This window comes from Hippopotamus amphibius, chromosome 2 (genome assembly GCF_030028045.1).
Source record: "Hippopotamus amphibius kiboko isolate mHipAmp2 chromosome 2, mHipAmp2.hap2, whole genome shotgun sequence".
Lineage (NCBI taxonomy): Eukaryota > Metazoa > Chordata > Mammalia > Artiodactyla > Hippopotamidae > Hippopotamus > Hippopotamus amphibius.
In genome coordinates this window covers 56,999,488-57,015,211 of record NC_080187.1, presented here as the reverse complement: position 1 = coordinate 57,015,211, position 15,724 = coordinate 56,999,488, and the positions used below count along the sequence as shown (strand labels likewise).

Below are 15,724 nucleotides of genomic sequence, written 5' to 3'. Positions count from 1 at the left end.
GGCCACGGTGCCCACGGGACACACACCAAGCTGACCTACTCAGGGATTACAACCAAGAGCTTGTCTCCCCTAGGGCAGTGCTGGAGACAAGGCAGCCACAAACAGAACAGCCCTGCAATCTGACTTTCAACCAAGGACTCACTTGTTTCTGAAATGTCTATTTATTTTAGCTTCATGACTTAACAGGAATAGTGTGAGGTAAGATGACATGAATCACTTAGAGCCTTTCAGCTGGTGAAGTACCAGCCTTGACAAGAAAAATAAAACAAATCATACAGACAGGCACAAGGCGTGCACATGAGCCATGCATACACACACGTGCCCGCATATATGCACACAGACTCATCCTTACAAATAAAATCTGACAAGAGGAAACGTCATGGGACGCTGACTCTGGAATACTTCTATGAGTGAGTATTCATTTTGTTAAAAACATTTCAAATAAAGGAATAAACCTTAAGGACATTATGCTAAGAGAAATAAGCCAGTTACAAAAAGACAACTACTATATGATTTACTTATATGAAGCATCTAGATTATTCAAATTCATAGAAACAGGAAGTAGAATGGTGGTTGCCAGGAGCTGGGGGAACAGGGAAATGGGAGCTGGGTTTTTTTGGTTTTTTTGTTTTTGTTTTTTTTTAACAGGTATAGAGTTTCCGTTTTGCAAAGCAAAAAAGTCCTGGGGGTGGATTATACAACTATGTGAGTATAGGAATTCCCCTACATACGGACCTTCAAGTTGCGAACTTTCAGAGATGCGAATGTGTGTTCGTATGTCCAGTCCCATAAGTTAGTTCACGTGTCTGGAGTACATTGTCAAGTGTGTGTATCCTCTACAAGTGGTTTTGCTTTTGTGTACTTTACTGTACAGTACTGTATAGAGTACAGTAGTACAGTATCTTTATTTCAAGCCCAGGATGTCTGGAAGCAAGCGTAAAAGCAGCGGTGATGTAGCTGGTACTACTGTATTTTTCAAAGTATTCCTTTAAGATTAAAAATGTTTTTTTTTATTTTTTGTGCTTTTTAAAATATATTACTTATGTCAGAAGTATTATAAACCTACTATAGTACAGTACTATACAGCCAATTATGTTAATTGGGTACCTAGGCTAATTTTGTTGGACTTACAAACACACCCTCCAAACGGAACTCATCCATATGTTGGGGACTTACTATGTACTTAGAACTGAACTGTACTCAAAAATGGTTACAGTGGTAAATTTTGTTATGTGTATCTCACCACAATTTTAAAAAATTTTTTTCAAAGAGAAAAAGACATAACACTTGCTCTCCATCAAGAGGTTTCTACCATATATAAGGTACTATTAATAGATGTCAGGGAGGTAGGTTAAGTTCTTGTGGGCCTGTGAATTAAATTGACAAAAGCCAGAATTGCAAGGGAAAAGAGAGTGTTTATTCACATAGGTACTCAGGAGCACATATAGAAAGTAGCTCAACTCAATACCTTAAGTTAGGAGTTTATTTGAATAATTTAACAGGGAAATGGGAGGAGGGAGAAAAGGGCTCCTTTGGAAGGAACAAATGGGTTTCTTTAGGAAAAACAAATGGGCTTTTGGGAGAACAAAATGGGAGATAAGATAGTTTGTAATAATGTTTGTTGATGCAGGTATGAGTGTCACTCTTTATCTTCTTTGGGGCATGAAATCTTTTGAGATCAGTTGTCATTGGAGAGGAGCAGTGAAGTGAAAAAATTAGGAGCTATATGTTGGCAGAAAATGTTATTTTTATACCTGGGAGGCACCCTTTGGGTGGCACAGAGGACTTCATTCTTATTATAGAGTTTAGAGCCCAGAAGAGATGAAGTTATAAGAACTTGCCCTCCTTGAGGGGATGTTCACTGGTTCTCAGGATCAGAGCAGATCTGAGGTGCTTTTAGAAGGGATGTTTGTCTGTGTCAGGTCATTTTTCAATATTGCTTTGATTCTTAGAATTCTATGTGCTTCATTATTTTACTGCAAGTATTTGGGATAAGCCTCCTTTTTCTAAGGAGTTTTTCAGGCAGAGTAAGAAATGTTCAAAGCCTTGCCACTCAGGTGTGGTCCTGGACCAGCATCATGTGGGAGCTGGTTAGAAATGCAGGCTCCCAGGCCCAGCCCCTGACCTACTGCATCAGAATCTGCATTTCAGCAAGATTCCCAAGGGATTCCTGTACCCATGAAAGGCTGGTGAGAAATGTGCAGTTCTGGGTTCTACCTCAATGATTCTTTCCTAAAGTCTGAGCCCCACTGGCCTAGAAGTTTTAAGTCACTTTAAAAATTTCGTGTGAAAATAGGAAATTTCATAGCCATAGATTCCCTGTGATAACAGTGATTGCTTCTGGAGGAAAGTACTGGGAGAAACTTCCACATTATATCTTTTGTTTGGCTTGAATTTTTTTAGTATGTGCTCAGATTATCTTTACCATGGTAAACATGTGTCTTTTCTAACTAGTGCATTCCTTAGGCCATATAATTTACCAAGTACTGTCCTATACATGATTTCACAATTAACATCCTTACCAAGAAGCAATACATTGAGATATTCCTATATTAGATGACGATGTTGACGTATAGAAATAAAAGTCATGAGGAAGCACTGAAAATTAGAGTCAAAAATAGGATCCAAGTGTTTAAAATATTTTTATTATGAAAAATTTCAAACATTACAAAATAAAGAGAATATTATAATAGAACCTCATGTATCCATCACTCCCCACCCCCTACTCCATTAATATGTACATAATTTTTTTTAGGTTTAAAATGTGCATACATTGAAATGCACAAATCTTATCAGGATCCTTTTTTCCCCCTTAATTTGAGTCTTGTTTGGCAAAAATCTGGCTCTATTGCCTCCCAGATGTAAATGCTATTGACGGATTTCCTGCTGTTTCCTACACTGTGTTGAATCATCCTTCCCTCGATTTAGGTTCTCTTGGAGAAGAGGAATGCCTTTGTTTTCAGTCGGAAATCATATGGGGTACCAAGTCTGGCTGCTGCATTGTTACCCATTCACAAGTGAAACCCAAGCATGCCTTCTTTAAACTGTCCTCTTGGCTAGGAGTCAAAACCCTCCCTTCAAAATGGAAGCTCAGAGCCCGTTGGTGGTGTTCCACCCCCAGCCAGCCTCGTGTCTCTCCCCTGAGCACTCACCACCCTCAGTGTGCTTTTGGGGCCACCATGAACCCATTCAACCACGCTCATTTATTCAGCCCTACTACGGGCCAGGTGCTGCCTATACTGGATATCATCTCTAAGACACCCAAACTTGTAAGACTCCCATTTCCCTTTAAAAGCTGGAAAAGAAAATACAAACTTGTCTTCCATCTCGCTGCAGGAGATGAGTCAGCAGAACAGGAAATTCTCCTTGCACAAGCCCTTCTGATCCCGTGGGCTGGGTGTGTGTGGTATCGAGCAAGAGCTGGGAAGGGAACCGGCTTTTCTCCTGGAACCACTTTGAAAGGTGAACAATGCAAGTTGGCAGGTGAGTTTAGATGTGTTGACACACACCTTGCCAATTAGAATGGTCCCAACATGTTTGGGGGAAAACTCAGCGGCTTCCAAATAAGGAACAGGGCAAATAAGGAAACTGGTTGTTGCCAAAGTCTAGGTGGCTTCGGAATGAAAGGTTGAAGGGGTTACCTCTTGTGAAACTCAAAATGCACCTGAGCGGCAAGCCCAGCTTTCAGGACGTTTGAGGAAACAGCCATTTAAGGCAGGGTTCAAGGAAGGCCCTGAAATGTCACAAAAGCTCTATAGTGGAGCAATTATGCACGCGCAGTGCATTACAGAAGGAAGAAGAGTTTGGGGCGTTAGAAATGCCCGCCTGTCAAAGCCACCTCTGGCCTGATCTCTAACAACAGAGCAAAGTCCACCATGGGGACCTAAGCTGCAGCCTGGGTCCTGCTCTTCGCCAGCTGTGAGCCTGGGAATAAGTCATTTAATCTCTGCCGGCCCCAGTTTTCTCCTCCGCAGAAAGAAAGTTAAACACGATAAGCTCTTCCATTTCTAAATACTGTAGCTCCTCTGCAAACGCAGATTGGTTAGGATTAACCCCATTTTTTCCTTTCCTTTCATTACTTTTCCAGTGAGATCACGAGGGAGAAATAGCTGAGTGGAGCTGTTAGCAAAACCAGGACTCTTTAAAATAGCTGTTCTGTGGGAATCAGGCACTGAGTGCTGTGTGTGTGTGTGTGTGTGTGTGTGTGTGTGTGTGTGTGTGTACACATTTCTACTGGTTGGGGCCGTGGTTGGGGGCGGGGGGGGGGGATGCATTCAACCAGCTCGAAATGTTTCAGCTTTGCAGAAAAATAAATGCAGCCAAGATTGAGGAGTGAGATTTTGCATATGAGAAGGAAGTGGGGGAGGAGTAAATGTGCTGAGATTCCAGCACGGAATTAAAAAAAGGATGAGGACACAGGAGGGTAGGCTGCCAAGAAGCCAAGAAGTAAAAATATGCCGGGGCTTTTAAATAGGGTGTAGCCAGAGCTGGTTAAATCCTACTCTTCCACTCCGACTGGCCTTCCCCCTCACCCCACCCGGCCCCATTCTAAATTCTTTCAAGGCTCGGTTCCTTCCCCCTCCTCCCCCGCAGAGAAATGATATAGGAGCTGGGAGGAAGTGACACATTTTCCTGCTTGAATGGAGCAGGGCCCTGCAGCAGCCTCTCGGCAATCGTCAGCAGTCTTATCTCACCCGGGCCATCGCCGGCGCCTGGTTCCTCAAACAATGCTTTCCTCTGGCTGAACCCTGGGTGATGACTCCATGCTTAGAGGTTTGGGGCACCCCGTCCTTGGTTCCAGTTCCTTTCCAGGGTAACTTCCAAGTCAGTAATCCAGCACACAGGGTTGTGCCTAGGGCTTTGTTAGAACAGTGAAGGGGACCTCAGGAAATGCAGGACCCTTGGGAGGTGGAATGGGAGAATCCCAAGGCTGGGAGTCCTGGAGACCTGAATTGGCATGGCCAGCTGTCTCACTTAGGAGCTGTGTGACTTTGGGCAAGTTTATCAGCCTCTCTGAACGTCTGTATCTTTCTGGTTAGGGGGGATGGGGGCGGGATTGGTAATAATAACTGCTTTGAAGGTTCCCCAGTGAGGCTTTCATAACGTGCAGGTGAGATGTGCCCGGGAAGCATAACAGATACGTAAAGAAGTCCATTCCCTTCTCCTTCCCAACTTGGATTCCCTCCACCTACCTGTCCAACCCACACTGCTATTTGCCTATCTCTTAATGGTGCTTTTTGTCAGCGCCTTACCAGCTTAGCAATAAATTTCATGAGGTTGTATTGTAGTTTAATCATATAGGCCTCAGTGACACCGAAAACTTAAATCAGCGTTTCAGCCTTACATCTCATTAGCAGCTCTCAAACGACTAGCTAAATGCTATACTAACAGAATAATAAAACTACATAAAAACAGAGAGTGCTGTAAAAAGCATCATGGGCGTCCTCCCTCTTTCCATGTGTTTTTGTCCTGTCTCATGTGTATCTCTACTACATAGAATTTATCTTATTGTGTTGTAATGATCAGTTTCCATACTTGTCTCTCACTAGACTAAAAGCTCCTTGAAGGCAGGGGCAGTGCCTCTTTTATCTCTGTATTTCCAGAACTTAGCTTAACAAATACATGATAGGGGACTTCCCTGATGGTGCAATTGTTAAGAATCCTCCTGCCAATGCAGGGGACATGGATTTGAGCCTTGGTCCAGGAAGATCCCACATGTGGCTGAGCAGCTAAGCCCGTGCAACACAACTACTGAGCCCACAAGCCACAACTACTGAAGCCCGTGCACTCTAGGGCCCGAGTGCCGCAACTACTGAGCCTGTGTGCTGCAACTACTGAAGCCCACTCGCCTAGAGCCCATGTTCCTCAACAAGAGAAGCCACTACAAAGAGAGAAGCCTGCGCACTGCAATGAAGAGGAGCCCCCACTCACCACAACTAGTGAAAGCCCACAAACAGCAATGAAGACCCAGTGCAGCCAGAAAAAAAAAAAAAAAAACTGATGATAGGTACGTAATAATTTTTGTTGTTGTTGTTTTGTTTTTAATTAATTTATTTTTTAATTTTTGGCTGCATTGGGTCTTCGTTGCTGCACACGGCCTGTCTCTAGTTGTGGTGAGCAGGGGCCACACTTTGTTGCAGTGTGTGGGTTTCTCATTGTGGTGGCTTCCCTTGTTGCAGAGCACAGGGTCTAGGTGCTTGGGCTTCAGTAGTTGCAGCATGTGGGCTCAGTAGTTGTGGCACTCAGGCTTAGTTGCGTCAAGGAAGGGAGGGAATATGGGGATATGTGTATAAAAACAGTTGATTGAACCTGGTGTACCCCCCAAAAAAATAAAATAAAATAATAATAAAAAAAAAAAAAAATAAAAAATAAAAAAAAATAAATAAATACATAGTACATACCTCTTTATGTTTAAAACAATAGGTTTATGAGATTTTTTCCCCTGAATTTCTGAACCAGACAGCTTCTTAGAAGACAGAGAGCATAGTTTCCAATTTAAATAAAAATAAGTTGTTCCAGGTAAACAATGCAATGTCATCCATTATTCAGACAACTGTCAGCTGGCTGCCTTCAAGGCTGGGGAGGACCTGCATAAAGTGGTACCTGGACCTTACATGCGTGTGCCACAAAACGCTAAAGGTACAAGGGGGAAGTGTTTTGTTTTTCTTCCAGGGCATGCTCTCCTTTGGTGGTAGCAGGACCAACCGATTTATATTTCATCCATTTGGTAGGAAACCTGCTCTTAACTGGATGGGATCGTTCAACTCTACTCCAGTGATGGTTGAATACACCTCTTTTTTTTGGCAGTACTGTGCAGCATGCAGGATCTTAGTTCCCCAACCAGGGATTGAACCTGTGCCCTCAGCAGTGGAAGCACAGATTCTTAACCACTGGACCTCCAGGGAAGTCCCCTGAATACATCTTTTAGATTGATGTCTTCAGTAGCCAGTTGGCTGGCTGGTCCATTAGTCCTCATCACATGTGAGACAGGCTCATCAGATAATAGAAGGTCCCTTCTGCATTCCCACAAATATTTTTTCTCTCTCTCCCAGGTCAATATTTTGGACTTCATCTGTTATATAACTGTAGGTGGGAGATGAGGAGGTTGGGGGTGGAGGTGGGAAGCAGGCTTGTTTTGAACTGGACCAAATTCCCTCCTACCCAGTAGTCAGAGCATCCTCTAAGAAGCCAAGTAACTGAGGGGGAAAATCCAAGGAGACCTTCTAGAGATTCAGCCTCTCTCAACAGGGCACTCAAAAGGGAGGGTCAGAAACCTGTGCACAGAGAAATGCAAAGCCTGTAAGCAGATATGTAAACAAACGTGGTGACAGCCAAGTGGGGATGGGACAGCACACGTACTGTGATCATCTACTGACTTATACCAGTGCATTTACTTTTCTATTTTACTGAAAAATCTTGCAGTTTTTACATTGTCATCGAACAACAAAAAACCTGTGACATTTCACAACACATACGCTATTCAGTCAACTTTTGACAGTTCTATTATGTTTCTGACACTTGCAGAAACATGTTCAACTCCTCTGGGAGGGTGAGGATGTCACATGTCTGCCTTTCCATTTCCGCGTGCTTTGTTTGTGTCACTGTGTGACTTCTGGTGGCAACACAGGCAGACAAGATCAGTAACATGGCTGCACGGTTTCCCCAGGATGTTCTGTTTGGTGACAGAGGAAAGCATGTCTTTGGGGGTACTGGAGAGAGACCTCCAAGAGGTCGTTGGTAAAGCAAGCGTATGCCATTAAGTTCCAGAAAAAGGTTAAGGGTTTCACAGTGTAATTCCAAACTGCAAAGTTTTGGCTGACAAAAAAACCCCCCAAGACTGAAAAGCAACCCCTTCCCCCCCCAAAAAAAACTGCAAGTGACGTGGATGAATACTATAGAACTTTCCATCAATTTTTAGGAGCTAGAGTGACATGATGGAGGTCGCAGATATTTTGAATTTGGCCTCAGAGTCAATTTCTCTGGAAGAACCTGAAGCTCACCCTGAAAGACATCCAAGTTCTTTCTCCTTTGAGGTCCAAAGCTGTGAAACACATCTCCAAGCACAACCTGGAGGCGGTAGCTCCTTGGGTAACGAGTAGGACCTGTATTTAGCGCGGAATCATTTATGGAGGACCGCCAGCGGATGGTGGTGGTATAAAATGGCACGCTTATCATGACTGTGCTCTCAGACTTTCTGCAGAGGAATTCAGTCCAGTGACAAAGAAGAGTGGGCATGACTCTGCCATGTCACAAATCAGCCTGCTTGTCACCTTCAAGGTTTGGAGTCATCGGTCTGCCTTTCTTCAAAGGCATGTCTCCCATGAGCACTTAGAAGGAAGGTCGTGTTCTCAGCGGCAACTGTTGAGTAGAAATTCTTGGTAAATAAGTAGAAGAAAAGCACATTTCATTGCCTCATACTCCAGTTCCCTCAGCTATGGTGTTGTCATCCTAGCTGTATTAGTGTCACCCTAAATCTCTAGCCAGGTAATAATGGTAATGAGGATGAAGAGCACAATGAGCTTTGCAGCACTGAAAGCTTTTCAAAACATGTGTTACTAGTTGTCTAATTGGTCATTTCATTTCTGTGATGTTTAGATAAAGACGGACCCTGGGGCTTCCCTGGTGGCGCAGTGGTTAAGAATCCGCCTGCCAATGCAGGGAACACAGGTTCTAGCGCTGGTCCAGGAAGATCCCACATGCCTCAGAGCAACTAAGCCCGTGTGCCACAACTACTGAGTCTGCACTCTAGAGCCCGCAAGCCACAACGACTGAGCCCACATGCTGCAACCACTGAAGCCCTCATGCCTAGAGCCTGGGCTCCGCAATAAGAGAAGCCACGCAATGAGAACACTGCGCACCACAACAAAGAGTAGCCCCTGCTCGCCACAACTAGCGAAAGCCCATGAGCAGCAATGAGGACTCAAGACAGCCAAAATAAAGAGATAAATAAATAAGTACATAAATAAATAAGAGATGGATCCTGGCGCCAGAGAGCATGCGTTTGAATCTCAACTCTGCCACTTATTAGCTGAGAGACCTTGTTGAGTTACTTACAATCTCTGTGCTTCTGATTTCTCACCTGTAAAAGGAGGCTAATTGTCCCTACCTCCCAGGGCTGTTGTGAAGCACAAATGAGTTAATGTGTGTCAAGGGCTTAGATTGGTGTCTGGCACTGCTAGCAAGTGCAAGGTAAATATTTGCTGCTTCTGTGGCCGTTGTTATTCCCTCCTGAAAGCAATTCATTCACTTAGCACCACCTGCAAAACCAGCCATGCTGCTGTGTCACGTGACACACCTGTGGGACACAACAGGTGGCATTAACCCCATTTCAGCAGAGTAGAGGACCTCATAAAAAAACGTTACAGGATATTGAATATAGTTCCCTGCACTATACAGTAGGACCTTGTTGTTTATCCATGCTCTATGTAATAGTTTGCATCTACCAACCCCAAACTCCCAGTCCATTCCTCTCCCACCCCACTTCCCCCATTCAACATCCTGTGATAAACCATAATGGAAAAGAATATATATATATAAAAGAATGTATATATGTGTATATATACTAAGTCACTTCGCTGCACAGCAGAGATTGACACAATATTGTAAATCAACTATGCTTCTATAAAATGAAAAAATGTAAAAATTGTGAGTGATACTGTTTCACTAGGAGCACTGATTCCCAGGGATGATCCATAAGGGACCAGTATTCAACCAACATAAGGATATTTGCTATCCAAAATTAATCATCTCGTATTATCTTCTTCTTTCCAATAAATCAGTGGGGTTTTTTTTTGTTTGTTTATTTATTTTTATTTTTGCCTGCATTGGGTCTTTGTTCCTGCACACGGGTTTTCTCTAGTTGTGGCAAGTGGGAACTACTCTTCATTGCAGTGTAGAGATTTCTCATTGCAGTGAGACTTCTCTTGCTGCGGAGCCTGGGCTCTAGGCATATGGGCTTCAGTAGTTGTAGCATAAGGGCTCAGTAGTTGCAGTGCACAGGCTTAGCTGCTCCACAGCATGTGGGATCTTCCTGGATCTGGGATAGAACCTGTGTCCCCTGCATTGGCAGGCAGATTCTTAACCATTGCACTACCAGGGAAGTCCCAGATCAGCGGTTTTTAATATTTCGGGTCATGGTCTTCTTTAAAAATCTAATGAATACTATGGGCCCTCTGCTTGCAACAATGCACATTCACATATACAGAGAATATTTTGCATGCATGTGGTCCCAGGGTTCACTGACCCCAAGTTAGGATTCTCTCATAGATGTGGGAGGATTAGATAAAGAAAGTTCTGGAATGGATCTTCTTTCCAAAATTCTTTGAGGCCCGTCTCCATGGTGACTGTTTCAAATGACAAATCCCAAGACCACACCTTTATAAGATGAATCTCTGGATCGAATTGTTTTTAGCATAATTTTCAATTTCTCTTCTTACAGTGGTTCTCAGTTTTGACTATATGTTAGAATCCCAAGGGGAGCTTTTAAAAATCCCAACATGTGTCCAAAGCCACATCCCAGATCAATTAAATCAAAATTTGTGGAGGGTGGGAGCAAGATATCAATAGTATTTAAAGCTCCTGGATGAGTTGGATGTTAAACCAAGGTTGAGAAACACTACTCTACCACCTCCCCATAATTCAATCAGGGCATTCCAGCCGCTTACAAACCTATGTGTCTTCTGTGTCTACCTGTGTGACTCTGTGTCTTTTCTGTGTGGGGTATAACAATTTCTTCTTTAAGATAATAATCGCCTTTCACCTCATGTTATTTAGTATGTCACTAAGAAATGTATTGTTCAACTACCACTTAAGAGAGACTTCAGAGGTTATAACGGGGAGGAAAAGAAGCAAAAGAAAACCAAAGTGCGCTGCTTTATTAAACTCCATCTGATCTCATGAGCATGCTTTACTGAAAGAGCAAAAGACAAAGAGGAGGTGGTGGCAAAAAAAAATTTTTTTAAGTTGATTTTGAAGAGGTATATGACTCAGTTAAATCTGCGTGAGTGAAGAAGTCCAGAGACGAGGCAGAAACATCTAAGGAGTGATGTTCCTTTCATCGTAGGAGGTGAAGAGTAAGGTGAAGACTGAGTAGGTGGGGTTGAGTAGGCAAAAAACAAAAGGTTTTTTCCTGTAGTCATATTTTTGGAACTCAAAGAGACCACTGACAGACTCAAGTGCCATTTCTTTCACTTCATAGGTTAGGAAGCAACCCCAGTTGGTGGTGTCTCTGCCTGAGGTCTCAGCTGGTAGTGGCAGGGTCAGGCGTGGGACCCAGGGTTTCTGCATTCAGTGTTTTCTCATGTTCCGTGATGCCAGGCTGACTGAGGCTGAGAGAGACCAGGTGAGCAGAGAAAGCTAATGTAACTCATTAATAAGGTGACCATATACCTTATCATCCAAACCTAGACACTTTTGAGAGAGAGAGAGGAAAAAAAGAGCAAACCTGGACTTATTTCCGTCTAAAATCCATTTGACATTATCTGTCATTTGACATTATCTGACACCATACCGATAACCCTACCATCAATAATCCTGTGTGGAGAGTGGCTATTAGTACTTTTCAACGTCCTTCAGATCATCTGCCAGCTCTTCCCATTGAGAACACCAAGTTGTCAATCAAAAGAAAAGTTGACTGGTTCTTATTCCGGTTACTGCTCTTTTCCCCCTCTTTCATCCAGATCCTAACATTCCAGTGGCGTAACACGTAGACTCTTGAGAGAATGGTCTCACAAATACGCCTTCAGTGGTAGTAAGGTCTCAGATGTGTGTCCGGAATCTCATGCTCCACTTCCTTCCTTGTGTAGTTTTTGGGTATGAAACCTTCACTCTGTAGAAGGCTCTCTGGGTTGACTTCTGTTCTTCCCAGAGATGCAGTGTGGTGTCCCAGTTGAGCATACTGGTTCTCTTACCCACCATAGGTGTCCTTTTAGAGAAGACAATGCTTTGATTTTTGTGACTTTTTTTTTTTTTTTTTTTTTGCTTGTTAAAAGACAAACCTACTCTCTTTCCAAATTAGGCTGTGTTTGCTGAGGGCTGGATTTAAATATCTGCCAAATCTTGGTTGGTGACATCAGTGGGACCTCCAGTCGGTTTTCCGTAGGTGCAGCTTTTATGAGTTACCCTGTTAAACTTTTACTCTTTGGGGATCTTCCAGGAACAGAGCACCATCTCCTTATCTGAGAGGGATGCTGTTTCCAAATGGGCTAATTATATCTCTCTCCTGCACCACCTGGGTTTTTCCCCAAGGGGTGCAATGTAGTTACCAGACTGAGATGTTTGGTGAGCCCTTTATGATCTCTCTGCATTGATATGGAGTGAATTCTTACTATAAAACCTTTAAGACTGGCTTTTGGGGTTCCATTTCTCAGCAATATTGGAACCAAACAGGAACAGGACTCAGTCGAGGCAACACCATCCCTTTAAAATATTTAGATCTCAGTTATCAAAACTTCAATGCCCACCCAACAGTTGCTGTCTCATCTTCAGATTTCCTAACATAGCATCTGGTTAACTCAGTGATCTTACCAAGCACTGGTGCTCTTCAGTTAGTTTGCTGTTCCTGTAGACTTTTGCTAAATGGAAATAACTTAAGCCCATTTATCCTTTAGCTGTGGCACTGTCTTCCGACTTTATTGGTGTTATTACTACCTTATCGTGTTGTCTTGATTTTGATTAGCTTCCCTCTCCAGACACTAAGCAGTATTTTCCCCTGGACGAGTTGCTTGGGGCCATGAAACCTATAGTGATAAAAGAGGCTGAGTTGTGGAGGCAGGTACTTGTGTTGGAGATACATCTTCTTAGGTTGGAAAGGACTCTGGCAGGAGACGTGGGCGGGGCACTCAACAGCATCCTCACGTGACCTTCCAAAGAACCTCGTATGTTTCCTTTGTCAACTTGGTGGGAATTTCAAACTTTGCTGTGGTGGAGGAGGTTAGGTTGTGGAGGTGGGTGCTTCAAATAGCATTTGCAGAGCGGTGCCTCATCTAATTTCTCTTGCTGAAAGCAATTTTGAAGTTCAACTTTTGTCGTAGCTTTATTGCTTTCCAAATTAAGAAGTTATCAAATTTAAATTTTTATTGCAAAGCTACCGACATACCATGTCAGAGAGATTTTTGCAGGTCTATTAAGTGTAAGCCAGATTTGATTCATTAAGCTTTCAATTTTCTCTAAAGCCATCTTCAAGTGTTGGTAGAAGCATTGATAAGCTTTTGGGGGCAAGAGGATAGTCTGTCCTAAAGATGAGGGGTACACTCATACGAGACTATTATTTTGAAGCCTCGTAGGTGAGTTTACATGTTTTACTCACAAGGAATTTTTACTTGGCCAGTTCTAGTTGGATTGTTTTTAAAATGTGTGTGTTTGAGGATGTGTTTCGATAAGTACTCTGGACCAAAGTACAGTACCAAGGAAAGCAATAGAGAAATAAGCAGCTGGGTAGGATAACGGAAGAAATATTAGATTGAGTAGATTGAGCCAAAAACTGGCTCCCAGCTCCTAGCCTATCCACTAACCACCTGGGTGACCTCAAGTAAGCTACCAGTATTTTTTTGTTTGTTTTAATAAATTTATTTATTTATTTATTTATTTGTTTGTTTGTTTATTGGCTGCACTGGGTCTTTGCTGTGCACGGGCTTTCTCTAGTTGCAGCAAGCGGGGCTACTCTTCGATGTGGTGTGCAGGCTTCTCACAGCAATGGTTTCTCTTGTTGCAGAGCATGGGCTCTAGAAGCATGGGCTTCAGTAGTTGTGGCACACAGGCTTAGTTGCTCCACAGCAACTGTTTGATCTTCGCAGACCAGGGATCAAACTCGTGTCCCCTGCATTGGCAGGTGGATTCTTAACCACTGCACCGTGCAGGTGGATTCTCAACCACTGTACCACCAGGGATGTTCCAAGCTACCAGCATTTAATGACAAATGCCTTAATCTCTTAGAACCCCAAGGAGTCTTCATTTATCTTATGAACATCTTTGAGATAATATACATGACAAAGCTAATATACTGTCCAAATGCAGGATATTATTGTTGATTTTGTTGTCATGAGTAATAATATAAGATTTGAAACCTGAATTGTGGTAAAAACTGAAATGAGCAGGGCTTTGGCTCACTCAAAAATTCGCGAAGTGAACACAGGAAGACCAGCAAAGGCATCCCTTTTCCTGTATCCTTTGGGGCTTTCAGTGCTTAAGGCAGACTCAATGCTGGACCAGCGTTTGAATTCAGGAGTGCTATTGTTGAGACAGGACATTGGGAAGTGTGTGTCAATATCACAGGCTATTTTCCGGATGGTTAAGTGATAATTAAACTGTTTGTTGCTGAGGGGCCTGGAAGCAACTTGGATTGAACTTAGATATGGTTGAATTGGATGCAGTAATCAATATTAGAGAACCCCCAGGTTCTTGAATGTATCCGACCCAATAGTTTATCTAAATAGTTAGTGTGAAACTGATGAATAGAAGGTCTATTCATCCTACACCAAAGATATAGGATTGGGGGTGGAATGTTCCATGGCTAAGAATGTGTGTAAGTAAGGAAATGTGTGTAAAGAAATGTGTGTAAGTAAGAACTCACAGTCGTGCTATGTCATCAGTGTTGTCAAACAGTCCAGTGGAATAATGAAGGACAGTGCCTAGTCTCCTGCCAGGGGCCTTGGAACAACTATCAGCACTAAAGAATTTCTCGTTACTTAACTACAGAACACTCTGAACTAGATATGAGTGGATAATGGCAGGATACAATAAACCCGGGACTTCCCTGGTGGTGCAGTGGTTAAGAATTTGCCTGCCAATGCAGGGGACACAGGTTCGAGCCCTGGTCTGGGAAGATCCCACAGTTGCTGCGGAGCAACTAAGCCTGAGTGCCACAACTACTGAAGCTCACACGCCTAGAGCCTGTGCTCTGCAACAAGAGAAGCCACCAACCGCACTGAGAAGCCCGTGCACCGCAAGGAAGAGTAGCCACCCCTCGGCACAACTAGAGAAAGTCCGGACGCAGCAACGAAGACCCAACACAGAAAAAACAAAACAAAACACAAACCCCAACAAACCTAATATAATGGATGTCCAAACTGAGGCTGAAAAACAGAAATAATAACTTAAGTAAGTCCTAAAGTACATCAGCAGACATTGGAGTAGAGTTGTGGACTGACTACTAAGGGGAATTATGGAAGCAATACTAGCTGGCAGTAGGGTCAGACATGAATGAGTAAGAGCTTCTAGCATGTCCAAATCGATCTTTATTGCGACTCAAAAACAAACTTTATTTGTAAGCGTTGATTTCTTTTGATGTTGTTTGGTCAATCTTTATGTGACCACACATGTTCCAACATCACTATTTTGCCATCTCAATAGAAAAAAAGGTTCACATCCAATATACAGGCATGTTTTAGTAAACATCCTAAAATGGAATTTTTTTTTTTTTTGGTCACATTGAGCGGCTTGTGGGATCTTAGTTCCCTGACCAGGTATTGAACCTGGGGCCCAGCAGTGAGAGTGTGGAGTCCTAAGCACTGGACCACCACAGAACCCCCCTCGAATTGAAATTTTAAAATAAAAACGGTTCAGGTTTGTCATGGAGATGAGGGTCATCATAACTGGAACATGTCAATGGGAGGAAATGCTTTAGGGTGAAAATATGCTGATTAGGAAGGAAAGCAGAGTATAACCGTAGGACAGAGATTTACTTATGGGGGAAAGTCATCGCCCAATGTGTGGGCAGTGAAGTGCT

General features: G+C 43.1%; 1 protein-coding gene across 1 annotated transcript in view; it reads left to right on the top strand.

Moving 5' to 3' along the window:
- Nucleotides 1-270: 270 nt before the first annotated feature.
- Nucleotides 271-15,724, top strand: part of PPP2R2A (protein phosphatase 2 regulatory subunit Balpha) — a 106,580-nt gene continuing 91,126 nt past the window's right edge. The window contains exons 1-2 of the mRNA XM_057724419.1: nucleotides 271-410; nucleotides 3,337-3,483. Of these exons, the coding sequence (XP_057580402.1) occupies nucleotides 407-410; nucleotides 3,337-3,483 (151 nt within the window). The 5' untranslated portion in view covers nucleotides 271-406. The remainder of the gene's footprint in view (nucleotides 411-3,336; nucleotides 3,484-15,724) is intronic.